General features: G+C 50.2%; 1 protein-coding gene across 2 annotated transcripts; it reads left to right on the top strand.

Annotated features, from left to right (window-relative positions):
• The first annotated feature begins 1,055 nt into the window (after nucleotides 1-1,055).
• On the top strand, nucleotides 1,056-25,882 carry MICALL2 (MICAL like 2). 2 transcript variants are annotated; one of them, XM_058849978.1, is made up of 17 exons: nucleotides 1,056-1,331; nucleotides 8,152-8,200; nucleotides 11,717-11,858; nucleotides 14,300-14,460; nucleotides 15,093-15,214; nucleotides 15,576-16,247; nucleotides 16,445-16,614; nucleotides 17,490-17,562; nucleotides 17,704-17,819; nucleotides 18,340-18,489; nucleotides 21,201-21,256; nucleotides 21,745-21,868; nucleotides 22,317-22,407; nucleotides 22,767-22,840; nucleotides 23,151-23,265; nucleotides 24,162-24,208; nucleotides 24,300-25,882. In XM_058849978.1, exons 1-17 carry the CDS (start codon nucleotides 1,189-1,191, stop codon nucleotides 24,383-24,385), a joined length of 2,391 nt encoding a protein of 796 aa, XP_058705961.1. In that variant the 5' UTR covers nucleotides 1,056-1,188; the 3' UTR covers nucleotides 24,386-25,882. The 2 variants fall into 2 exon arrangements, with proteins under 2 accessions (XP_058705961.1, XP_058705962.1); XM_058849979.1 differs by lacking the exon at nucleotides 11,717-11,858 and having other exon boundaries at nucleotides 1,267-1,331.
• The last annotated feature ends 1,014 nt before the right edge of the window (nucleotides 25,883-26,896 follow it).

The following is a 26,896-nucleotide window of genomic DNA, read 5'->3' as shown; positions in this document are numbered from 1 at the left end:
CATTAATAATAAAGTGAATGGAGATGTAAAAGTTGCTGACATGCCCAGCAAGCCATTTATAATGAAATGTATAATCCTTACCATAAAGTAAATACATTGGCCAGTGATTGTTGATGAAATGGAAACACTCTGAATTATTTGTGAGGTATTTATATATTAATGTATATTATCCATATCATGTCACAGAAATGCAGTTAATATATTACATGTATTATTGATTATTTTTACCTAATTTATAGGCAGCTGTTTAAGTGTTACCTTGTCTCTTCTCGTGTTTTGCCAGCTGCATGAGGTCTGGTGAGTTATTTTATGAGATGCGTGTGCTGCGGGGCATCTGTTGCGAGCTGGCCATCACAGCGCTGGAGCGAGCCCAGCGGGGCTTCCTGCCCCCCTCAGCCATCCACACTGAGCCCACGCCTCTCTGCGGCTCTTTTCCAGCCTGAATCCATGAATTCATGGCACTGCCCCAGCAGGGACAGACCCCCTGCTCCCGGCTGGCCTCCCGACCCCGCCACAGCGAGACCTCGGGGCAGGTTCTGGGCAGGCTCTGGGCAGGTTCTGGGCAGGTTCTGGGCAGGCTCTGGGCAGGTTCCGGGCAGGCTCTGGGCAGGTTCTGGGCAGGTTTTGGGCAGGTTCTGGGCAGCCAAGCTTCCTCCTCCTCCTCCTCGTCCTCCCCATCCTTGCCCGGCGGGCTCTCGCCAGGGCTGGCGGCTCCGGGCCGCTCCCGCTCGGTGTCACTTGGTGATGCTGGGGATGTATCCGCACACCCAGCTCAGCGTTATCCAGCGGACACTCACATTTAGGCGATTTATGGTGCTTTTTAACTTTTTCTCCTCCAGAAGGGGAGAAAACATCCTTCCCAGCGACTAAAGATGATTCACGCCTGGCCTGCCCCTTCGGGCAGGACGTTTTGATGTTTTAGTGTGGGAGCAGAGGAAGGTTTCCTTGAGGCGCGGGGGCCGGGGGTGCCGCTCCCGGGGCGAGCCGGCCCCTCAGCCGCGCCTTCTCCGCCGCTTCTCCGCCGCTTCTCCGCCCCTCGCCCGCCTCTTTCCCCGCCTCCCGCCGCCGCTCCGGCCGCCCCCCGCCGGCTGTTCGGCCCGGGCTGGGCACGGTGCGGTGCGGAGGGTCCCCGGCCCTGCCCGGCCTGCCCGGCCCCGCGGCGCAGGGCCCAGCGGCTCCCCGCGGGCCATGGCGGCCATCCAGAACCTGCAGCTGTGGTGCCGGCAGCAGTGCGAGGGCTACCGCGATGTCAGCATCACCAACATGACCACCTCGTTCCGCGACGGCCTCGCCTTCTGCGCCATCCTGCACCGACACCGCCCCGACCTCATGTGAGTACCGTGCTGGGTGTCCAGGGCCGCGCCGGGGCTGCTGGCTCCGCTGGCTGGGAGCCCCCTCGCTGCCCGGGACCTTCGCTGGGCTGTGGCCAGCCCGCCGTCCATCGAACTGCGGACCCTGTGTCCTCCATCCTCACATTGATGGGCCATCCTGCTGTCCATCGAGCTGCGGACCCTGTGTCCTCCATCCTCACATTGATGGGCCATCCTGCTGTCCATCGAGCTGCGGACCCTGTGTCCTCCATCCTCACATTGATGGGCCATCCTGCTGTCCATCGAGCTGCGGACCCTGTGTCCTCCATCCTCACATTGATGGGCCATCCTGCCGTCCATCGAGCTGCGGACCCTGTGTCCTCCATCCTCACACTGATGGGCCATCCTGCTGTCCATCGAGCTGCGGACCCTGTGTCTTCCATCCTCACACTGATGGGCCATCCTGCTGCCCATCGAGGTGCAGACCCCATGTCCTCCATCCCCACATTGATGGGCCATCCTGCTGTCCATCGAGCTGCGGACCCTGTGTCCTCCATCCCCACACTGATGGGCCATCCCGCTGTCCATCGAGCTGTGGATGCGCTGTGGCCATCCCACCATCCATCGAGCTGTGGATGTGCTGTGGCCATCCCACCATCCATCGAGCTGTGGATGTGCTGTGGCCATCCCACCATCCATCGAGCTGTGGATGTGCTGTGGCCATCCCACCATCCATCGAGCTGCACTGAGGTCCCCGGGTTCTCCATTCACTCAAGAACCCTCTCCAGGCTGTGGCCATCCTGCCATCCATCAAGTTGTGGGTGGGCTATGGCTGTCCTGCCATCCACTGAGCTGTGGATCTTGGTCTTCCACCTTCCCTGGGCTCTTGCCCGCCCTGTGGGCACATCACCAGCAGCATTCTGCTCACACCCACGCTGAGAATCTCCAAGAGAAAAGCTCTGCTCTCCCAGCCTACATGCTGGTTTTTTCCATTCATTTTTCCTTTTTCCCTTTTCTTCCCTCAGTAGCTGGATTATAAATGTTCTAAATGCGCCCTTTCCATTGCAAAACAAGTTCAGGCACTGATCTTTGGGGCAGCATTTCCTTCTTTGCTGTTGTGTTTGCTCTGGCTGGGCTCTCCTTGCTCAGCCCAACAGCAGTGCAGCGCTCACAAGTTGCGAGGCAAGGGCTATTTAAACAAAGTGCAGTAAAAGGGCAGGGCCCCACAGCCACTGGATTCCTGCACATCCTTGTTTTACCCATCTAGAGCTCTGTCTGTGAGAGGTTAAGTGCTTTCCACGCCTTGCTGGTGCCATTACTGGTGCCCTGTGGGTTTTGAACTGACCCTGCCCAAATGTTAACATCTGGGAGGGTGAATGGCTAAATGGAGTCATAGATCCTTTTTCATAGTTGGGCTTTTTTGAGTTTTTTTTTTTATTTTTTTTTTCTTCTGGGTTTTTGAGATGAGGGGATTGAAGGGGAAGATGAACGCAAGAGAGCACTGGGAAGAGTGCCCAGTAGTACTGATTTAAGCATTAGGTCTCTCCTGGTCAGATGAGCCCAGCTGGGTGATGAACAGATTGGGTGGTCTGTACTGCAGTTTTCCTCCTGTCCTAGGTATTCTTCCTTTTTCTTCACGTTCCCAGGACAGCCTGCTACATGGCTTTGTATGCAGACATCCCTCTTGCAGGTGTCTTGCTTCTGGTTGAACCCAAGAGAAGAGCTCTTATTTTCTTTCCTCTGTTGTCTTGAAACTTGACAGAAACTGGAGCAGGCTCAGGCAGCGGGAGGTTTGTTCAGGAGCTCCAGGCACACTTTGTTGTCCCGGTGCTTGGGCAGTCACCGTGGTGTTGCTGTGTATGACTTCCTGACACGCTGTCATGTCCATGTGACTCCAAATATTTCCTTTCCTTCCTTTGATTCAAAGTCCTAAAAATACAAAATGCTGGGGCAGAAAGGTTGAGGTGTTCTCGTGGAGGAGCTGTGCCTGCTTCCTGCAGCTGGTCCATCCGGAGCTCAGCTGTACACAGGGACTCAGCAATGTGAGAGCTGGAATAATCCAGTTTAGTGGGTTGTTTATAATCCTTGAACTGTGCAAAAAGGGTTGTGGATAGACATCTCTTAAATAAATTTTCCTGTGCTGAAGAGGGAAGATATTCCTTGAGGCATCTCTCTGTTCCCATTCATTTTCTTTTATGGTGGACATTCTGCCTGACTTTATTTGGGACATCACAGAAGCTCTTTCTGACTCAGACCAGCTCAGCAAGGGCTGCCTGAAGGTTGAAGTAAGAGAAGCCTTTATTTGTGACCTCCTTCATCAGTGTCAGTGCAGTAATAGAGGAAAGCACCACATGTGCCATTGACTGGACAAAGTCCTGCTGGAAGGAAATGGTGCTTTCAGGTGGTTGGTGGCCAGGGTTGCCAGGGGCCATGTGTCAGATCCTGGGACAGAATACTTGTGCAGACTCTCCATGTATCCCTGAAAGCTTCTCTGAATGTTCCTGGTGCAGGGTACAATGGTGGAAAAGTGCAGCTGGGTGCACATGTGACTGAGTTCTGCTTCCCAGGGCTCCATCCTGGGCTCCTGTCCTTGCTTCTACCAAAGGTCGTGGCTAAAGATTAAAAACAGACTGAAAGTAAAACTAGAAAGGGGTGTTTGGTGTTTGGAGCACTTGGTGTGTTTGCAGCATAGATCACTTGCAGAACATGATTCAGTCACAGCGTCAGTTTTGCAACAGTGTGCTTTCTGTCTTGGTTTACACAAATTACATTCCTGGGCTGAGTGCAGGGGATTTCTCCTGCAGGAGCCTGAAAAATTACCAGGAAAACTTCAAGCTCAAAATATGGACGTAAACATGGGCTTCTCTTGTGGGGTATGTGGCTGAGAGGACTGGCTGGTGTGGGTCTCTCCTTCCTTCCTGTTTTCTTGCTGGAAAACATATGGAAAATATGATAACTTCTCTCAAACTTAGCTGATGTTGGCTTGTGTGTTACCAGTGAACAGGGCAAGCTGTGTAAAATTAGAAATGCATTTCCCACTCACTTCCCACTCATGCAAGGATGCTCAGGGGGAGTGGAGATCCATGCTGAATTACCATGGAAATCCATTTCTTTTTTGTCCCAGATGAAGAGTGCTTCAGAGTCAGTCCCAGCTGGGCACACACGCTGTGTCAGGCAGGCTCCAGCCCATTTTCTGGGATGATTGTAGAGCATGGGGACATCTCTTGTCAGAAGCCTCATGGCAGTGTGGTAGGAGGCTGAGGTCAACGCGTGATGGTGAAGGTTGTGCAAGCTTCAGCCACGATTTTAGTGGCCTTGTCCTGATAAATGAGTTAGAAGAGGCAGGGGAGCTGTGCACACTCAGATATTAATGCCAGATGTCAAGGAAAGGTTTTCATTAAGATCTTTCTCTTCATCCAGTATTTGCTCTTTCCCAGACTGGTGTTCTGGGAATGGGCTGGTGGTGAAATCCCCCTTGGCAGCAGAGCAGCAGCATGCTCTTTCCCCCAGCAGCATTTCCAGGTCACTGTCAGCTCAGCGGGGCAGGATGAGGTCACGCTGGCCCTGCTGGGGATGGCTTGGCTGCAGACTCTCTCCTCACTGGGGTGAGGCAGAGCCGCCTGCTTGGCTTGGTGGGTTTGTGGTTTGTGTGACAGGCGTGGGCAGGGGGAGGATGGCTCTGGGTTCATTTCTGCACCAGTCACTTGCCAGGCAGAGCATGGCAGTGTGGAGCAGGCATTCCTGAGAGGAGGATGAGCACATGGGGGATATCTGCCTGGAATTCCCAGCCTCGTCCCACCTCCCTGGCTTTGCATCTCCAGAAAGAGCTCAGCTGAAAGGTCCTGTTCCCAGCAGGGCATGCTGGATTTGAGCCCTCATCCAAGGACTGTGAGCTGGCAAGGGGTGCCTCACTCTTTTACAGGGATCCTTTTGACTGCACATCTTATTGTCTGTAGAGAAAATAGCACAAAAATGCCAAAAAGCAGAAACTTTTTTGGTGCCATCAAGGCTCTGGGATTTTTTTTTCTCAGTCTGCTCCAAGGTCAAGTTTCCAATCAAGTTGGTGCTTGCAGCAACAGAGATTCCTCCTGTGGAAGCACATGTGCTTGCAGAGGACTGTGGCATGTTTGTGAGTGCTGGGTCTGTGCAGCTGGAGCAGGGGGTGGTCATGGAGATTTGTGAGAATGAGAAATGCTCAGCCACTTATTTGCTAAGGGAAGCGGTTTTTTCGGAGCTAAAAACTTCTCTGCTATTCCTGTGCTAGTGAACTCCACTCTGATTTGTTTCCAGCACTGGAGGCCTCTCTTGGGTCACATTTATATTTTTCACATTTTCCAATTAATTCAGTTGCCTGTGTTTTCTCAGTGGAGAACTCCTACTTCCCTGTTTGTATTACCTTTGCTGTCTTAGGATTACATTGGTCCAGAGAGGTTTGATGTTCCAAGATAGAAGATGCACCAGCAAGATGAATTTCCAAAAGAAATATTAGATGTAAGCAGTTCACCTGACTAGCCAGGGAAGGAAAGATGCTGAGAGGTCAGGAGACTCTTGAAATGACCAAATAACCTGGTCGTTTGCACTTTCTTTTGAGAAATAGAAAGGGATTTGAGACATTCACCATCAAAAGATTGGGGTTTTCAGGTGTCTGCTGCATGCCAGGGAGTGCACACACCACCACAGCAAACAGAACTTGGTGTGGCTGAAGGCCACTGACCAACAATAAATGGTAATTCCAGTGTCTTACATGTCAGAATGACCAAGGAAGCTGGAGCTCCTCTTCGTTCTTGCAGTGTTTTGCTGCATTTCCATACTACAGAGACTATTTGGGAACAGAACTGGGAGTGAGGCAAAGAGCTGAAATCACCTCCTTCAGCTGGGTCTTAAAAAAAGCCAATTTTCTGGCCTGACTTAACCCAAGGATGATCATATCTATTGTTCCACTGAGACTTTTTTGGCACATGATTATTTTTGTTGCTCTTTCTAATCCATTGTCTCAGGGAAGGGAAATCTTTGGGCAGGAGCACTGCTTGAAGAAAAACCTCTGCAATTCCCTTTGATTTTGCACAGGAAAGAGTCTGTGGTTTAGAGGTGGGATGTGCCTTGTCTTTACGTGCTCTTTGGGGGAGTTTAACCTCAGGGTCTTATCTGTCATTCTTTCTCTCCTTATCCCACGTAGCAATGCCAGATGTGGGAAGCAGGGAGGAGGCACAGGCTGTGGCATGGTGAGCAAGCCTGCTTAAGGTGCCTCTCTTATTTATGATGTAATGCTCTACTTTCTGTGCTGAGTAGATAAAGGACCTGGCTTGCTCCTTGCTGCTACAAGGAGTGGAAAAAGTTTCCCTGCTGCGATACAGATCGTGTGTTTCTCTCATGAATAGGTCGCTGCGAGCCAGCTTTGCCCTGGCTCTCAGAGTTACCCTGGCTCGTCCCAGAGATGAGGGATGGGCTAAGAAGGTGGATCCACACCAGGTGTAAAGGTGCTACATTCAAAAAAATGCAAAGTTGGTGCTGTTTTCTGTTTGTCAGTGAGAATTCCCTCTCAGGTATCAGCCTCTCACTCAGCTCTGTGCCAGCAGGCACAAGGATTGTAAGGTGAAACGGGGTTATCAGAAAGGCACTGACCCTGCCAACTTGCCTGGGCAGAAGGAAGCAGTGTTGGAGAGCAGGCCAGCCAGCCAGCAGCCAGTTTTGTATTCCCTGTTTAGCAAGTGCCAGTCAGTTTAAAACAAAGCTGATGATGGCTGTTTCCTAAGCAAGGGACACGCTCTGCTATGGGTGAGGGAGCACACTGCGTTGTGACTCTGCTTCCAGTAGCACAAAGTCTCCCCTGTGCTTTCATCCCTTTCCCAGCACATCCCAGGATCTCAGTTCCCAGCACAGTGCAGAAGGAGTGGCATCTGGGTTGGACCAGGGAGAGGGAAAGCAAATCTGGGGAGAGATGAAGAGGGAAGTGATGTCTGGGGACAGCAGAGAGGAGTTGTTGACTTTGGCTTGGATTTGTAAACAGTAATTGTCACTTCCTTTTCAGTTACTGATTATGATCACAAATCAAAAGTTACAGCCCTGGGGAAAGCAGAGTAAGATTTCTACTGGCAACTTCGGTGTTATCAGATGCAGTATGGTGTGGGCAGAGGTTTTCCCAGGCAGATCCCTGGTGCTGGTTTTGTGGAGTTCTGCCAGAGGAAAGAAGAGGATTTCAAGCCAGAACTCATGTGCTGCTGGACCCAGGAGCTTCTGAGATCAGAGGATATGGGTGTGTTGGAGAAGCATGTGATACATGCAGTGTGTGAGGGATCCAGGAGAGACCTCCTTGGAGCTTAGCTCTCTGTGTGGAGAAAACTTTTAAGTCAGGAGAAGAACATGGATGTGACTGTAAAGTACTTTTGGGGAGAGAGTGTTAATATCTGGCCAGCAGGTATTGGTGTGTCTTTTTGAGGTGGGAGAGAAGCAAAGCTTTTCTGGGGGCCAAGAAACCACCCCATGAATTAGAGGTTGCTCCTGGCTGTCTCAGCAGAACCCCTCAATCTGCCTGGGGTGTTTTTGCACCATCATGTCCTGTTCACAGACAGCTGTGGGAGTCAGCCCTGCAAAGGTAGATGTGCCAAAATTGCCTTGTGCTACCTGTGGGCAGATGTGTTCCTGCTGCACATCTCTGTCCTGGGTACAGCAGGTCTGTGACCCCTGGGTGGGATCTGCCATGCTGCCCTCTCTGGAGCTGCCCGAGGGTGAGATGGGGTGTTCTGTCCCCTGAGCCACTGAGGCTCCAGGAGGTTTGAGAGCTGGAAGTGGAGCAGCTCACTCTACATCACCAACCTGAGATTTTTCTCTTTCTGTATTTCAGAAACTTCGACTCCCTCAGAAAAGAAAATGTATATGAGAACAACAAGTTGGTAAGTGACTTTTAATGTTTGCTTTTGGTCTAATCCGTGACCTGGCACTTTGCTCATGTGATTTAGCAACACAAAACCCTGCAAGACACAGTGTGCCCATTGTGCTGTGTTCCAATCCTTTCCCTTATTCTGCACCTTCCAGTCTTCTCCTTTGAGCAGCAATGTCCAGCCTGGCTGGCTGCTTGAGAGCACCCTTAGGCTGTTCATATTTCTTAGCTGGCCACACAGTGATGCTTGTTCCGTGTGTCCAGTGGCAGCAGGAGCTCAGGCAGAGGTGCTAGAGCTCAAAACACACACATGCTGAGTTTGTGATGCTCCTGAGGGATAGAGCAGGAGCTGGGAAGAGGCTGGTGTGAGAGGGGAAGCACAGGGAGTGTCCTCCCACTTCTGTTCCTTCCTGGTGCAGGGGATCAAGGTGGATACATCCTAAAACCTGATGCTGCCTGGACTTCACTCCAGCCTGGTATTTCTGAAGTTTCTCATGTTCTTTCCACAAAGAAAATAGAAGTTAGGCAGGCCAACCCCCTCTTGCACTGGATTCTAGCATGGTCTCAGTGATCCAAGGAAGGATTTTCCTCTCCCTCTCTCCATTGCAGGAGGAGAGGCAGCGAAATATAACCCTGCTCTTCCCTTGGCATTGCTCCACACTGTTTCATGGCTGCTTGACAGGAGCTTGGGATATGAACAAACTATGGCAGCTTATCCTTGTCTAGGCTGGAGGAGTGACACGCTCTCAGGCACTGAGCTGACTGAAGCGCTTCTTGCCTCTGGAAGAGCTGAACTTGTCCCCCCATGGCTCCTTAGCTTCTGCTCCCCTTCATCCCTGGCTGTGTCTGCAGCTCCCGTGACAGAGCCTCTGTCCCCAGGCTGGGGCTGCAGCCTGTGAGCAGTTAGTGACACTCTGGGGCTCAGCCCTGTGTGTTCCTCTCCTCAAGGGGAGATCCAGAGCATGCATTTTGCTCTGGAGGTTTGCTATTTGGCAGGAGTTGGGCCTCTTTGCCATGGAAGCGTATCTTGGCTGAAGTGCTGAGAATCCCTGAGTTGCTCCTTGTCCAGCTGGGCTGATGGTGTCTGCTAGTGTCTGGGAAATGAGCTCTGTGAGCTGCCTCCTCTGCTTTTATTAATGAAAAGCTTCTTTGTGCTTCTCATAAAGAGTTGCTCCCCTCCTTTGTTGCAGCCTGTGTGTCTCCTCCTCCCCCTTTCTCAGCTTCTTTTATGTCCTTTGTTTTACTCTCTCTTCCTTACTCCACCTGCTGTGGGATGACTTGTCTGTGTTGTCCTTTCACTGCTGGTGTCCTGCAGCCTTGGCTGTGCTGTCCGTGGGATTGACCCTGCACCTCTCTGTGCTCCTGGGCTGCTCTCCATCCTAGCTCCTGCACTTCCTTGCTCTGGCTATCCTTGGGATACAAGTGGGCCTGATTTCTCCCAGCATTATTCCTCTGCTGTTGTCCAGACCCATCTTGATGCCTTACTCGTCAGAGGCTTCTCTTCAAGAGCTGTATTGTGCATGCAAAACAGCCTTGTTTGAACTGCAATTTGTCATATAAGGTCATCTGTCAAGGAAGAATGGGTCACTCCTCAAGTGCCACAAGACCAACCCCAAACCCTATAAAAATTTCAGCTGGTGGCATTTATTTGCTGGAGATTTCAAAAATGTAGAAAGAGAAGGAAAGTTTCTAGAGGCCTTGGAGTCGATGCTGGTGGATGGTGGTGTGGTGTAGCAGGTAGAGCCTGTGCCAGAGGGAGCTTGTGCCAGGCCAGCTCAGGTGGCCTCGAGTATATCACTTTCCCATTTTGCATGGTCATGGCAGCAGAGGCACTTTCTTCCCCTGGAAAGCACTTGGAGCTGCACTAATGAAAAACATGATGCAAAAATGACATGTTGGTCCTTTAAAGGCCAGCCTGGGCAGGCGGGCAGTGGAGAAGGGCAACTGGGTCCTGTTAGGTGGTGAATGTGTTGGGTCTCCAGGCAAGAGCAGTTCCCAGGAACACGAGGATGATGCAGGCACAGGGGACACCATGTCCTGATGCTGCTCTCTGCATTGCTCACCTGGCTCTGGCCAAACCAGGTGAGTGCACAGAGCATTCTGCTCTTTGTGGTCCTCTCGTGTGTGTTCTGTGCCCGTTGCCCCACTGTCACCCGTGGCACAGCGTGGCAGGAGGTGACATGACCTGTGTTCCCACCAAACCTCACACCAGGAATGTCCAGCAAGAAAACTCGACTGGTCAGACCAGTTGTGCAGCCAGTGCAGTGGGGAACACTCCAAAGAATATATTAAGTACCAGTTTACAAGATGGGAAAGGGCCAGGCTGGGCTGGCAGCTGGCATGACACAGCCGGTGGTAACTGGCTGAAAGCGTTTTTAATGTCAGCTCTTGTTACATTTTTACTGGGATACCCAATGGAAAAAAATGGTAATTATCTTGCTGAAAAATAGTGGCTGTTTGTTTCTTCTGAGCAGAAATGGTTGGCTTGTACACCAGCACTGTGTGTGTCCGTGCCAGAGGTCAGATGCGGAGGGGTTTAATGTATTCAAGGGGTTTTTTTAACCCTTTCCTGTGCACTTTAGCTGTAGCCTTCCTTGTGCCTCTGGTCCTGCAAGTGCTGTTTTCCTTTGCTGTATTGGCATTTCAACAGGGATGCTCCAAAGGGGGAGAAAAAGGATTTTTTCCCATAAGTTGGGAAGGAACAATGCTGGAGAAGATCCTCAGTAAAAGCCCTAAACTGAGCTGATCAAGGGTGAAGTTTGGATGTTGCAAATTTTTTTTTGTATTATATTAAAGGCTTTTGTTCAGAGGCAAGAGAAAACAGCTTTTGCTTCCTTTACCTGCAGTTTCAAAGCACAGGACACCGCAAAGAGGAGTATTTACTCCAAATACATGTTAGGCAGCATGGAAACAGTTAAACTGGAAGGGAGCTATATATCAGGAATTCTGCATTACACCTTTTTTTCCCCCTTTCTGGTCTGGGAGATGGGGGTCTCTCCTGCAGCCCAAGATTTCCCATTTTCAGATGGAGAAGAGCAGGCAGTAGGAGGCAGGAAGCTTTAACATTTGCCCAGCACTCAGAGATGAAAGCTGCCTGCAAGCACCTAGCAGCCCACTGTTAATTGGGGAGCGCTCCAGGTTGGGCTGGGAGCCTGGAAACAAGTCTGCCAGCCTGGACTGACACATCCCCTTCTGCCAGGCCTGGCTCTCTGCAGCTGTGCACTCTCACACACAGGCAGGCTGGAGGAAGAGCAAGGGAAGCCCAGGTGAGTTCCTGTGCAGTGAGCAATGGCCAGCTTGCCAGGCCAGATTTTTGGCTCCTTGCCTGGATTTCTCAAGGCAGTGGCTGGAAGCCATGACTCCGTTGGTTCCTACGATGTAGGAGTTAAACTGGTGCAGCTGTTCCCCAGTAGAGTTATTATTTGAGTGGGGCTGTTTGCAGTGCACTTTCTTACTTATGATGAGGAGCAGCTCTGCTGCCTGGCATGGACAAGACCCCTATATTTTTGTATTTTTCCCCCTTCTCCAGGCATTTCGAGTGGCAGAGGAGGAGCTGGGGATCCCAGCCTTGCTGGATGCAGAGGATATGGTTGCTCTGAAGGTACCAGACAGGCTGAGTATCCTCACCTACGTTTCCCAGTATTATAATTACTTCCATGGACGGTCTCCTAGTAAGTACATATTCCCTGGAGGGGTGGGAAGGACCAGGGCTTAATTTCATGCTTTACTTTGCCACCTAACAAGCTTGGAAAAGCAAAATAGACTTCACAGAGGCCTTTTTGATACTAGAACTATTTCACTGGAGGGATCTGAACTCTTTGCACACCAGCCTGCAGTTGCACCAGTGCTTTTGGAAGGGTACAAGGCCATGTCTTATCTTTGAAACTTCTGCCTTAAAATTTAAAACAGTCTAAAATTTCTTATGGTCCAGCCAGAGAGGAGCACTGAAGGTTCCTCTCCATGGTCCCCACCTCATCTTTCCATTCTCAAGCACCTCCACCCCTGTTCCAGTCTTTGGTACACCTGAGGGCTGATGAGACCATGGAATAGAACAAGGCTGAGCTTGTCTGTGAGGCTGTGCCAATGTGACAGCATCAGTGGTAGGGCTTGTACAGCACAGCAGCACTGATAGAAGGAAGGAGAAGAAAATTACCACCCTAACTGACATAATTGTGATAGAAATTCTGTCAAACATAAAGCAGGCCACAGAGCTGCCAAGGCATTATATTCACATACTGGAGAGTTTAGCTGGGCTCACAGGAGCATTATTGTAGTCTTGGTTTATATTTGGCTTTAAGCTCACACAAAATGAAGTAATATGATAAACCAATTTTACAGGCTTCCCCAGAGGAAACTTTAGAAAGTGGGACATAAATGACTTAACTGGTTAAGGTGAATCTAAATGGAGAGATATGTATTGAAAATGTCCTACATCTTGGAAAGAAAGCACAATTCACTCAGAGCTGCCTTTAATGTTTAAACTCTTCCTACTTCTCCACCTCTTTACATATTTAATCATGCTTTTTCTCTCCCTCCACAACTTCTTCCCTTCCCTCTTCATTTTTTTATTTCTTGTTTTAAAACCGTTCTGATTGAAATCAAACAAGTTCCACTGTGTTTATGCCAAGTGGTGAGAATCTGGGTCAGGTTGGGGTCTTTGTCCCCTCCCCCCTGCATCTTGTTTACCACGTCATCAAGCACAGCACATTTTTATACTCTCTAGTGTCCCACAAAACACTTTGGTTGCATTCCTGTTGCTGGGGTGAATGTGAATGTCTGAAAATGAGCCCAGCCTGGAATGTGCCCTCTGACACCAAGCAGAATCATGGAGTCACAGTCGTGCCCTTCAGATGGGTTCCAGCAGGACCATGAGATAAGCAGGACACAGGAGGACAGAGAGGGTGGGCAGACAATGTTCTAGTGAGGTCATGCTTTTGTGGATGAGTGGAGCTGAAGCCACCCATCTTTGTGCTGGGCTTTGGGAATTCAGTAAATGGCACAAGTGGGAAGTGAGGGGGCAGTCTGAGCCTGAACTCTTTGCTGGGTCAGCTGTCCCCTGGTCCCTGCAGCAGGAGCCCTGGGTGTTTATTTGGAGAGTTGGCTTTCTTGAGGGCAGACTGCTGGGAACTGGGCCCCCTCTCTGCTCCCTGCCCTTTCTGTGTTTACTGAGCAGGGTATAATCTCTTTTCAGATGAGTGGCCATTTAAGTGTCACTTGGAAAGTGAAGCTGTGGCTCGAATATCCCAGATAGAAGGAACACAGAGACATTCTCATTCAGAATGGGAAGTGGTGCAAGAATAACATCCCAGTGAGACACTTGGGGTTTGTGTCTGTAAAAACTTTGCACAAAGCCTTGTTTCCCAAGGAAGTTTTCCTGCACTTCCCAGGGCACAGGGCACCATTCCCTGCTTGACTGAAATGTGTTGGAAATTCTCTTTTCTCCACTTGTAGTGAATTTTGAGAGGTTCTTTTTCATCTGCAAAGAAAAGAGAATTGGGCATTTTCAGGCTGCTTGTGGCAGCACATCAGCACCTCTATGGCACCTCCAAGTCTTTGCAGAATTACCCATTTTTAGTGGTCATTTCCACATTCAACAAGGCTGTTTGCTCTGTGGGAGTCCCAGCTGGGATGTGGGATGGACACTTGCAGCAGTGAATGTTCAGGCTATGTAGGAAGTCTGGAGCACAGCAACTTGAATGAATCAAACCCTCTGTGCTTCAGCTCCTTAGCCATAACACCTCTGCCTGTTCCAGCAGGGCCTGTTTCAGTCAGGATCAGTTCCAGCCAAACTGTGGGCTGGAATTGAAAGCCCAAGGTCTTGTTCTCACCATCAATGGATGGCAGTTTGCATTTCGTCACTTTTGCATTTTTCATGTTGAAATTCCCTGAGAAGAGAAAAATCAGCAGTTTCTGAATGATGTTACAATTCACTTGTTGCTTCTTGCCCCTCAGTTCAGTACAGAATTGCTCAAGAAGGAAGTCTGTGTCTCCTTGTGTGCTTTTCATGTTACCCATCATGCACCTTAGGATATCCTTACTTTGTAAATTATTCCTAAACCTGTGAGTTTTCCTTATGTTTACTTAAAAATATTCCCTTCTTCCATTCTTCCAGTTGGAGGCATGGCTGGAATCAAGCGCCCTTCCTCTGAATCTCCAGAGCAGCATCCTGGGAAGAAAACTGCTCCAGAGCCTCCCAAGCCAGTGCCACCAAAACTGCCTCCTGCCCACCCACCAGCCAGAGCTAAGCCAAAGGAAACCTCCCCAGTTACCACAGTAAGAAATGTGGGCTTGGGGATTCTTTGTACCTTAAATCTGTTCAGTGAGAGAGAGAATACTGGGCTAGTTCAAGGCTCCTGATGGTAAGGACTTAGTCTTTTAAGTTTTCTGTTCACTATGAGTGATTTGATCCAGAGGTCTGATTCTGGCATGGATTGAGGTGGGAGCCACTGGAAAACCATCAATCAGCCTGGATACATCATGAAAGGACGTGGGTGTCTTAGGACATGGATATGCTGTTCCTAGATATTGAGGAGGGATATTTTTACAGGATGTAGTGTTATTTTTGGTGTAAAACATTGATCCAATTACTGGATATGGTTTCAAAGCAGAGCAGGGATGAAAATGGGGTAGAAGCCCTTTCCCAGCGATTTTAAATCAGAGACCTTTGCCTGTAGGCAGACAGGGCACCCAGGTCCTCTGGCATTGTGGGAACATATTCCCCATACTATTCCAAGGGCTGTTCCTCTTCTATGACTTCTGTGACAAAGGGATTAGAGGGAGAGGGGGTTTCCTGGATGTCACTTCTCTGTCCTGGCTGTGCATGCCAAACACTCGCCTTCTTGAGAGATTTGTAGCTGTGTCCAGGGCCATGGTCCTGTCTGCTCACCCATTGCTTCTCCCCACAGAAAAGGGTCCTGGCAGAGAGTGGGAATGTCCCCAGCAGCAGCTGTGGGGTCTGTGGGAAACACGTGCACCTGGTGCAGCGCTACTTGGTCGATGGGAAGCTCTATCACAGGAACTGCTTCAGGTACAGCAGCTCTTCAAGCAGGGCCACAGCCCTGGGGGTCACAGAGGGCCAGCCTGGTTCCTTTGGGACTGGAGAGAGTGGTGTGGCACATTTTTTTCAGAGTGGAGGCAACCTGGGCTTGCTCTTGACCTGTGTGAAAGGGAAACTGTCTCCACAGGTCTGTGTTGATCTACACCTTTCCTGCTTCAGGCTGTGCTATCAACAGCTCTTGTTCTGGTGCCTGAGGAATGTGCACACAGGGTCTGCTCACTGCCAGTGTGGTGCCTTCACCCTCCTGTGGATGGTGGAGTCGTGCCTGCACTCCCAGCTGTGTGTCTCCCAGCACTCTGGAGGATGTTTCCTGAGACTTTTGTATCCACAGGTGCAGGCAGTGTTGGAACTTGCTTCTTCCTGGAAGCTACATAGCTGGGCCTGAGCCCAGTACGTTCATCTGTACCAGCCACCAGCAGCCAGACAATGTCCAGATCTCTGGTCTCCACAGTACTGGGAAAAAAACTGACAGTACCCCAGCCCCTACTGCTGCCAGGGCGTTCCAGAAAGCAGCAGAACCCAAGAAACCGGAGCAGGTGTTGAAGAAACCCAGCCAGGAAGGCCTCTCTAATTCAACCAAGCCATCTGTTTCATCTTCTGGAAGCTCTGGCTTCAAAAGTGTAAATACTTCATGGGCCTCCTCAGCTGTAAATAAATCAGATGACTGCAAGGGTGCCTCGTTGGGGAATAAAACAGATCTCCATGAGGGCACCCCATCGAAGCCTCCTTGGACATCCTCCACAACAAAAACACAACAAGCCCGAGAAAATTTTTTTCGGTCATTTGAGTCTTCCAGCAACAAATCTTCTGACACCCAAAAACAAGTCCAGTCTCCTCATGGCCTTGATAAAACTGCCCCTGCCAGAAGCACTGCTGAGGTCAGTCGAGTGAATGCTGGGAAGGATCAGGCACGTAACCATATTATACAGGCTCTGTCTGCATCAAGTACTTCTCCAAACAGGCCAGGAGGACTCTGTTCCACTGGCTCCTCAGCACCTGGCAGGTAAGCACTATTTCTCTTTCCCTTTTTACTGCTAAGATGTTCTTGGGATAATTTGGAGAAGCCCCTGTATCTTTGTTTGCTTTGTCCTGACTGCTCTTGTGGCTCAGTGTAGAGGGACACATACAAATCTTTGGAACAGAGGCAAATAAAAAGGTCCATCCTTTCAAAAAGACTCACTAAGTTGTTCTTTTTTGCAGTGGCAAGTTTTCTCCCACCAGTTCTCAGAGTCCAGCTCCAAAAACACAGTCCAGCAAAACAGGGTACACAGCACCAAAGCAGGAAAAGATTACAGACCCTGTGCCCAAGAGCCAGGCTGCCAACAAACCTGTTGATTCTTTGCACAAGCCAGAGTCAAAAGGCATCAAAGGTGAGGATGAATGATTCACACAGTGTTGCCTGGACACAGCACTCCAACTTTATGCCTTCCTTTTGGACCAGTACAGCAAATATGTCCATGACTCCTGTCCTTTGTGTCTGTACCACCATGTAAAGGTTTTCTGAGCTCTGGGGCTCAACCCACCTCCATTTATCCCTGTGCAATTGCTCCCTCTAGCATGGCCAGTTCTACTGCTCTGAGGATCTCCAGGTATCTGAAGTTGTACTCGCTGTCATCAAACATTGGGATCATGGTGGCTTTCAAAGTGGCTCAGGTTTTCCCAGATGGGAGACCTTGCCAGAACTTGGGGATGATTTTTTGATTGCAGTTGCAGGTCATCCAGCCTCCTTGTCTGTTTTGAACCAAGCTTCCATCATGGTGACTTAGCAGTAGGCCAGGGGATGATATTCTGAGGGTTCCCAGTGTCTCAGGCACTTTCATGTGGCTGGTATTTTTTTGGCCAGAAGAAGTGTCTGTCTGCAGTTTTCTGTGACTTTGTGGGGTTTTTTGTCTGTCCCTCTCCTGCCCCTGTCCTGGTCTCTGAGATCTGAGCTGTTTGTGTTGTATTGCTGTTGAATGTGCCTGTTCACGTACTCTGTGGCTGAATTTCTGTAACTGTGTAGGTTTTCAGGCATTTGATCTGAAAGGGACAAAATGCCACTGAGATTACTTACTACCTATCATATCTGAATCTATCCATGTTAAACTTGTTGAGCTGCTGCTGGTTTGCTGCAAAAACATCATAGTACCTGCCCCAGTGCATGGCTTATCTCCTAGGGGTCTCCTGAGACTCAAATCTGGCTTGTTTCTTTTTTATTGGATGTTTTTGTTCTTGTTTATTTACCTTGCTATGTTCTTTTCTTCAGGAAGCACAAATGTTACTGACAAGTCTGAGAGCCCAGAAGGGTGGAGATCTCGGTTGAAGCCTGTAGCCAACAAGTGAGTGTCTTTGGAGCTGGTGGATTTCCCTGACAAGTGTGACCATCCCAGGGGGAGATCCACACCAGGATGTCCAGAACTTTTCCTGTGGACCATTCTGCAAGAGGGATTATTTCCTACCTTTGTCTTTTTACTTTGCAGGGACCAAGATGTCTCTAAGAAACCTACTGATAACTCCCAGCTGGGAACAGGGAGCCCAGCACACAAGGAGCCAAAGCCAAGCCCATTAGTTGTCCCACCAGCAAAGCAGGACTCTGGTATGAAGGATAAAAGCTTTGCCTTCATTTTGCTTATCAGGAAGGGGACAGACATTGGTACTGCAAGGTCAATGTGAGGAATGTGTTGGTGGAGACTGTGCCTTCTTTCAGGGATCTTTGCTCTCTGCACCTGCTTTAGCCTTGTGGTGCCATCATTTTGTGCCTTTGATGGGTGGCCTCCCATCCTTCCCCAAGGAGAGGGACTCAGGCTGCACAGAGTTCCCTTCTTCTGCAAACAGCCAGCAAGATCTCTCTTGCATGATCGTGTAATGTTGAGAAATCTTAGTGATGGCTCCCAACTGTTTTATTTTTCTTCCAAATATTTATTTTCCCCTTACTCTGGCCTTGTAATGAGTGTTTTCTCCCTGTTTACTTTGGGCTTATGCCCTTCATCATCATCAAGAGAGGAGGACTAGGACTAGAAATGGAATTTGGTAGTGGCAATTTGGCAATAAAAGGATTTTTATGAGTTGAGGGTAGAAATTTCTTATCCAAAACCTGTCTGTGCTTCTTAATCCAGCTTCATCTGGTGGATTCACAAAGAAGTTGTTGATTCCCAGCTCAGATCTTATCAGGAGCTGTCAAAATTCAAAGCAAAACTGGAAGGATCCTGGAGAGTCTGCCAAGAAGGAGGAAGATGGCAACCAGTTGAAAACAAGCACTGCTACATGTAAGATCTCTTTTGCCTACTGAAGTCACTCTCTCTTCTGCACTGTGAGGGAACAGCCTGAGTGGTCAGTATGGGATATGTGTCCCAGAGTTTTCTGTGGCTAACCCTGTGGCTGCTGTCATGGGGGCAGAATCTGTGTAATTAATTTTTATTAGCCAGCTTGGCCTAAGCAGGAAGCAGCAAGGCCAGAGAATTCAGTGGGAAAGGAAGAAATTGAAATAGGAATTTTTCAAGGTCACTGCCCTGTCATTCTTTAGACTTAGTGCTATGAAGAGGACCATCTCCTAATTTGGGGAACTGGGATCTAGTTGATGTCTCTGTTCCTCTTCAGTTGAGTGGCTTTAGGAAATAAAAGGAATGCAGAGAACTGTCATCCAGAGACTCCAGCTGGCACCACCCACAGGAGCAGGAGCCAAGGCTGCTGTTTCTTTGATTTTCAAAGATGTCCTGACCAGTTTGTCCCTACTCTTAATCCGGTTTCTTACTCCTGTTCCTTCAGCCACAGCTTTACTGTGCACCTCTCCTCCAATGCCCAGTTAGTTATCTTTGCTCTGACACATCCCACTGCAATGCTAAGGAAATTTTCTGGAACACATCTGATGTTTCCTGCTGTCCTGTTTGCTCAGCTTCTTCATCTCCCCTTTCCTTACCCCATCTTGCTGTGTCTTACCTGTCTGGAGTAGAAGATTCCCACAGCAGGGCTCAGTCCTCCCTCTGATGTTTGTCTTGGAGCAAGCAGGATGGGTCCTGATGGCTCAATGGCCTCATGCTTTATTTTTGTCAGCTGGTTCCAGCATTGTCCTTAGCCAGCACCTTTGACAGCTACCAAACATTCAATCTCCAGTTGTGTTGTCTTTTTTAAAAGTTTGGTATGCCTCCTTTGCCAGCATTTTCTCAAAAAATCCAGCTGCTCTTTCCCCAGACTCAGCCCCAGGGCTCAGCATCGGTCTCTCCCAGGAAGTGAGCTGTTTAGATAAGGGAGGTTGGGTTTATTTTATATCTGTCTTTCTAAATGTTAATGATTGCCATGGGGGAGGGCCATTGGGAAATTTTCCTGGCAGTCTCCCCCCACTTTTCCCCACCTGAAAGGCTGGTTCCTGTTGCTGTCACTGGGCAGGCTGTGGGTTAGGGACAGAGCTGTTGTTTCCTCTCTAGATTTTTACCTCAGCACTCAGAGAGAGCTGTGAACAGTCAGCTGCTGCTCCTGCCCTCAGTCCTGGGTTTGTGTTGAGCTGTGGATGGTGAGCATTTCTGTAGATCATTCACTTTCTTTGGTGGTAGGTGGTGGTTTCTGCTGAGAAATGAGGCTCCAGGGTTTTCCTACCAACTGTCCTACTTCCAGCTTGCTGGCAAGCAGCCAACCCATCCTGTGTCTGCCAAGCCAGAACCTGAGGGTATCAGGGGATATCAGATCCTGAGCTGGTCACAGGGTGTCATTTTACAGGCTCTTCCCCTCCAGTGACTGTGGCCTCTCCATCAGTGGTGCAGCTTTCTGCCTTGGTTGGAGGTGCTGCAGAGGCCCCTCAGAACGAGCCCGGAGATGCAGGACTGAGTTGGGAGAGAGGTGCTGTTTAGGCAGGCAGCTCCAGGCAGGACAGGTCCCTTCTGCAGGAATCTTTTAAGATAAGTGGCAGGCAGTGCACAGGCAGCAAAGCAGCAGCATCCAGGGGGAAGAGATCCCTGATGGAGGCCAGCAGTGCAGGAGCAACACAGCCACATCCAGCATCTTCTCCTTTTGCACTCTTCCTAGAAAGCACAATAGAGCAGGAGCTGGGCAACTGGAGAGCTGTCCTTGAGCTCTTCCTCAATCTCCAGAGACTCTCAGGAGCCTCCCCTAGTCTGTCTGTCCTGTATTTCTCCTTGTGTGTGCTGAGCCTGCATCGCTGCTGCCTTTGTTACAGCCGTGCTCTTTTGATAGTAGAGTTTTCCTTCCTTATCACATCATCCACTCACGCCTCTGTTCTCTCTCTGTGGTAATTATCCAGCCCAGCCCCTCGGGTATCCAAATACCTCACACTCTTCTGTAGTTATCCTTGCAGCACAGTTGGGCAGAGGAAGCTGAGGCACAGTGGAACAAATACACATTGCTTAAGGATTGATTTTAATAGGTGTCCAGGGCCTAAATAATGCTGTGTAGTGGGGCCTAAGGGACTTCTCACCTAGGAAGTGTTTTGTGGGAGGAATTGAACCTTAGTTTCCTGAGATCTACACTGAGGCCCCCTAGACCATCTTTGTTTCATCAGCATTTACTAATACTCCTTTGTAAAAGAGCACTAGAGGGACATATTTTAGTATGTCTTGCTGTTTCCTGTGACAGTAACCCAGTCTTTCTGTGCTATCCTTTGGAAGCTTAATAAGGAATGGGTTTTGCCACAACAAATATCTTTGGGTTTTAACAAGATAGTGAATGAACACAGAAGTCAGTATTCTTGGGTGGAAGTTCCAAAGTCACACCTGAATTAGGTGACTGTCTATACCCTGGGGTTGAAAGCAGCAACCTGTGACCTGAGTGACAAGCCACAAGGTGTAAATCAAGCTGTGAGGATATGTCTTTTACTTTGGTCAGGCATGTGGATGCATGTGTATCATCTGTGACCTCTGTTGGGTAGCTGGGACCTGTTGTGCTCTGATGGTGTAGGCACTGTCCCACACTATAAAATTATTTAAAGACTGTGACATTCTTTGTTTGATTTTTTTTTTCTCCCTTCTAGTTAAACCCCCTGTACCAAAAAGCAAAGGCAAGCTTGAAGTGGTGTCCCCAACCAAGGTATGTCTGGAATCTAGGTATAAGGGGAGCAGGCTGGGGTTGATGGATATCCTTCTGGAGTGCTTGTCCAGATGTATCTAGGTTTGCCATATTGGGAGGGTTTATTTGGATACCCCAGGAAAGGGTGAAAGGCTCTGGGGCAGACACAAGGTGGAGAAGCTGCTGGTTATCTTCCATGCAGGGAGACAATCACAGCCAGAATGAGACAGAGCCAAACAAAACTATGGTAGACATTGCATTCCCCTCAGGAGGGAGAATGTCTGCAGTCTGACAAGTGTGAGTGGAGTTACCACTGACAGCAGATGTGTCACAGCCTTGCAGTGGCCACCACTCTGTTGTGAGCAGCCAGCTCTGCACCTCTGCTTACCTGGCCCTCCCAGGCTGTGTCTCTGTAGTTGGGCTCCTTATGCCCTTTTAAATCTCTGTTGTGACCTCAGGCAGTCTGAGGGTTGCTGAGATGTATTTGGTCCTACAATTTTTTTTCCTAGCTGCACCCAGACTACCTCCCTGAGGAGAAAATCCAGGAGAAGGTTCGTGACATCGAGAAGCAGCTGGACGAGCTGGAATTGAAAGGAGTGGATCTGGAGAAGCAGCTGCGTGCCTGCGAGGGAGGTAAAGGAGACCTGGTGCCAGTCTGCTGTGGTGGGGAGGTGTGGGGCTCATGCCCTACCCCTGGGCACTCTTGGCTCCATTTTTAGGAGCTCAGGCTGCATGTGAGACACCAGGTTGCCAGAGGTACTTGTTATACAAAGATACAGCCCAGGTGATTTTGAACCTTCTCTGGCTGCTTTTTAACATAATTTTTGAGCAAGATCTTCTGTTAATTTGGCTGAGGATCAGAGAGTTCTGGGAGTTCTGTAGCAGAGTATCTGTAAGCAGCTTCCTTGAATCCACAGGGAGTGAGTGACCTGCATCCCTGGTACCCAGGAGCTCCAAAGATTTCCTGTTTTCACTTGAGGTTGCCTGGGGCTCACATAAGTCATCCTAGGCTCCCCATAAAAAGATGGTGTGCTTGAGCCAGGGGGCCTGAACTGATGCAGCTTCTTTGTCTCCTCTGTAGATGAGTCTGAGGATGCTCTTATGGTGGACTGGTTCAAACTGATCCATAAGAAACAGCTGCTGCTCCGACAGGAATCGGAGCTGATGTACAAGTGAGTACAACCACAAATTCACCTGTCTGCTTGTGCACTTCCTGTGAGCAGTGAAGGAGAGGGAGTGTGGCAGCCCTAAAAATGATGTGCCAGTTGGTGGGATGAGAAGGGTTGAGGTGTCTCTGGGAGAACTGCCAGCATCATGATGTGTTAGCTGGTGGGACTTTGAGCACCCAGGGTCTGTGAAGAGCATGTGAGGAGGGAAACTTCAGAAATGTGATGGAGGAAGATTTCTCCTGACCCACCAGCCCCTGCCCAGGTGGCGGGAAACACAGAGATGAGGATTTAGCATGGCAGGAGAAAGATCCAACCCTGGAGCATGGCAGGACAGGACACACCACTTCTGTCATTCCTTCCAGGATGAAGCAGCAGAACCTGGAGGAGCAGCAGTGGAATATTGAGATGGAGCTGCGAAGCCTTATGAGCAAACCAGGTAAGGAGTGGCCACACTGGGAGTCCTGCTGGCCCCAGGAGCAGCCTCCACTTAGTGTGCCAGCCCTGGGATGTCCTTCAGATCTGAAGGCACTACCAGGGATTGTGGGTGCACTGCAAGTGTCCCCTGACTGCAGCCGTCCCCTGTCAGGTGCAGGCTCCCTGTGACATCCAACCCACCTCTGCTTTGTGAGGGGATGTAGAAGTGTGAGAACAGTAAAATTAGCCTTGCTGGAGCAGGGTGGAGGCAGGAGCCACAGTGGGGAGGTAGTGCCTGTAGCTGTGAGATGGGCTTCCCTTGTCTTGTGCAGAGGAACTGAAGACACCCAGGGAGAAGGAGCAAGAGAAGGAGCTGCTGGAGTCGTACCTAAACACAGTCAATGATCGGAATAATATTGTGGATTGCCTGGATGAGGACAGACTCAGGTGAGGGTGCTCAGATGGTGGGAAATGAGCCAACACTACTGCATTTCCACTGCTGCCCAGGCTGTAGGGGTGGATGAGTGGCTGTAGTCCAGACTTCTGCTCCATGAGAGGTGGGTGGTCACCTGTCATCAGCCATCTTGTCCTAAATGCTGCTGTCTTTGCATTCTTGGCAGCTGTTGGAAAGAGATCAGGACCACAGCCCTGTTCTCTCTCAAGCTAAAGCTGCTGTGAGGGCTGTGAAAATGTGGGATGCGGGGGAAGAGAGGGAGAGGCTGGAGATGGGGAGGCTGGAGGCAATGTGAGAGATGCAGGAGGAATCTGGGAACATGAAGTCAGGAATGTGCTGGTCTGCTGCAGCAAGTGAAAGAACAACTGTAGCCAAGAACTGTATCCTCCCAAGTTCAAAGGAAGACGGCTGTGTCAAGTAGCTGGATTTGTGCCTCCTGATGCCGAGAACAGCCTCCATTTCTTGACCTCAGAGCACCAGCTCCTGCTTGTGGATTCTGGTACTGGCCAGGACAAGGGGGTGATAGCAGTGTGCTTGTCCCTGATGGCAGTGAGAACCTCTGCAGCACTACTGTGTCTCAACTTCATTCATCTCCTCGGGTGTGGTGGTGTCTCAGCACTCTATGAACTCAGATGATTCATCAGCCAGCTGTGAGAAAATCTGGAAATCCCCTCACAGGCCCTTGCTTTCAAGGGAACCAGAAGGAATTTGCTAATGTCTAAGACTCTAACTCTTGGTTGTTTTTTTTTCCTGTAGCCTTCTCAGGGTTTGCTGTGGAGGTTGGTAATTTCTTACTGAGGAATAAGAGCAGTATTTGCATGGGCTTTGTTATCTACCAGATTGTCATGAACACAGCACAGTTTTCTAATACTATGCTGTTCCATTACAGAGAGAAAGAGGAAGACCAGATGTTGGCAGACATGATACAGAGGCTGGGTAAGGGCCCTTTCTCCTCTTGCAGAGCAGCACTGGGGCTCTCTGGGGCTGTGGGTCTCAACCTGCTCTGTGTCTGCTCCCTCTCCTGCAGATGGATCTCTTGAGAGCCAGGAGCCAGAGAGGAAGAAGAACAAGTTCCGCTTATCCAAAATATGGAAGCAGAAAAAACAAGAGTAAAGCTCAGGAGCTTGATGTTCCTTTTCCCAGTAGCCCAGAGAGAACCATCAAAGGTGTGGTCCTTCCTCAGTGCTGCTTTCTTGGAGCTGAGCAGGACTGTGAGAGGCCCCAAGAGGCCCATCTAAGGTGTGGTCCTTCCTGAGTGCTGCTTTCCTGGAGCTCCTGAACTGTGAGGGGCTCCTCTGCTCCCTGATGTTTGACTGCAGGTTTGCTGACCAAAGGGACAGTGTGAATCCCCTCTGGCCCTGGTATGGGGCCCGGGGATACCTTTCCCAGCACATGGACTTCTAAGAGTTTTCCTTCTTTGGCTCTGGGTCAGAGCTGGTTCAGCCTGGTTGCCAGCTCAGGAGGGCAGGGCTCAGTTTGCCCACCCAGTGCTGGGGTCAGTACAGTCCTGAATCCAGGAGCACAGCCCTGCATGGCACCTCACTGTGCCATACCTGTCACCAGGGCTGCACCCAGGACACTGCACTGGGCTGTGGATGCTGTCCTTGCCTCCCTCCCTCTCTGCTTGTGCTGTGGCTCTTTGGCCAGGATCAGAGATGCAGAGAGGGAGATGCTACAGGGCAAGAGGGGTTGATGGTTTCCCTCTTATCACACCAGTGCAAGCTGTAGGCTCCATGTCTGGGGGAAGCAGAGAGCAGAACCATCTCTGTGTCTGTGGTTTGGGATGTTCTCGACCCACAGCAGTTTCAGCAATAGTGATTTGTTTCCAGACCTCTTTTGGAAGTTGCTGTAGGCTGATTTCTCAAAGCCATGAGAGGCTGCTCACTGCTTCATTCCCTCTGTGGGGGAGATTTGTAGCCTCCTTATTTCTCTGACTGCTCAGTGAAGCAGCATTCTCGTTGTCTGTGGCCTATCCTGATGAAAATGAACAGAAGTATTATTTTAATAACGTGGTGCTAAGTGAAAGCACAAGGGAATTCATGGGTTTGACTCACCCCTGAGTCTTCTGCACGGGAGCAATATTTCAGCTCCTGAGCTCCATCCCTGGACAGTGCCCTCCAGGGGTGTTGTGGGTCACCTGGGTGAGACCAAGAGCATAGGAGCAGGTTCTGGGCTGTTGCAGGGGGCCTTTCCACTGTTCCTCAGTCCAGTGTCTGCAGCCAGAGCGTGCCCTGAGTGTATCCTCTCTTCCCAGTCAGCCTGGGGAGCAGCGATGGAGGCAGCCATGGAAAGAGCACATTAATTCATGATGCCTCCGGTCTGTGTGGACCTCCTCCCTCCACGCCAGGTCCTCGAGGTTTCTCGGGTCCTGTTGGGCAGCAGGAGCAGGGTTTTTGCTGGAGGAGGTTTGGTCCCGCTGTGCCGGCGGCAGAGCCGAGGCGATGCGTCCCTTTCCCACGAGGTGGCAGCGGGACTCTCCAGCCCGGGCAGGGATGCGCTCGGGCTGGGACCCGGTGCCCCAGGGGCTTCCTGCAGCCCACGGGGGGACCCTGTGGGGGGATACCCCGTACCTGCATTTGCTTTTGACCAATAAAGAATTACTGGAGCAAATCTCAGCATCCCCCCGGTGTGATTTGGGGATACTGGGGATATGGTGTCCTGGTCACTGTGAGCACTGATGTCCCTCCCTGGAGCTTTGGTGTATCTGTGATGGAGCAATCCTTGCCCAGAGCCTGCAGGGAAGTTGCACGTCCTGGGGGAGCAGTGGCACCAAGGGGTTTTTCACTGGCTTTGTTTAGGTGTCAAACTCACCTCTGCTCTCAGGTAAATGCAATTTCCCCCCTTGCTGCTTTAGCATCACACAGGTTCCAAAGCCTGTGGGGTCCCAGCCTGGCCAGCAGATGTGGGAGGAACAAGAGGCAGAGCCTGTTCTGCCAGAGCTGAACCGTGGCATTGGTGACCCGAGTGGCAGAACCGCGGTGTCACTGGGTTCTGTGCCACCACACTCTGCTCCATGCTGGCCTGTGCTCACCCAGAGGGGAAGACAAACTGGTATGTGGGGACGTGCTGGCCACAGGGGCTGGCATGCTGTGCCTTGCCATCCTGGTTTGCATGTCAGGAAGCTGTGTCTTTTCTGGGGCTGTGTGTAAACATGAGGGGAGGGAGGAGGGCTCCTCTTCCAGACCTGGGCAGTAGCAGCAAATCCCCAGAACTAAACCTGCCTTTGTGGGTTGCCAGCTGAGAGGAAGGGAGCTGAAACCATCTCTGCTGAAGAAGAGAAATACCTTTCCTGATGAGCTATCCCAGGCTGTCATTACTGCTGGGCTTTCATCTTTTCAGGGTCTGATTCTCCAGCCTCAAGAAGTTTAGTCTGCGTGGATTTGGAGGATGGTGGCAGCATCATCCAAACTCATCCAATCCTTCCCTCTCCAGCCTTCACCCACCTTGAAAACAGGCAGGAACTGGACCTCTGCAGAAATGTGATAACAAAGTGCTTAAACAACAACCCCAGGGCCCTGTGGTGGCAATGGTTGGACCTGCTGTAGGGTTTGCTTTTGTGAGAAGGCCAGGCTGCTGCCAGATAGGAGGCAGGGGTACATCTGCTAGCTACATGCTCCAAGAACA

The sequence above is a fragment of the Poecile atricapillus genome, chromosome 14, assembly GCF_030490865.1.
Source record: "Poecile atricapillus isolate bPoeAtr1 chromosome 14, bPoeAtr1.hap1, whole genome shotgun sequence".
NCBI lineage: Eukaryota > Metazoa > Chordata > Aves > Passeriformes > Paridae > Poecile > Poecile atricapillus.
This window is presented reverse-complemented; position numbering and strand designations above follow the sequence as displayed.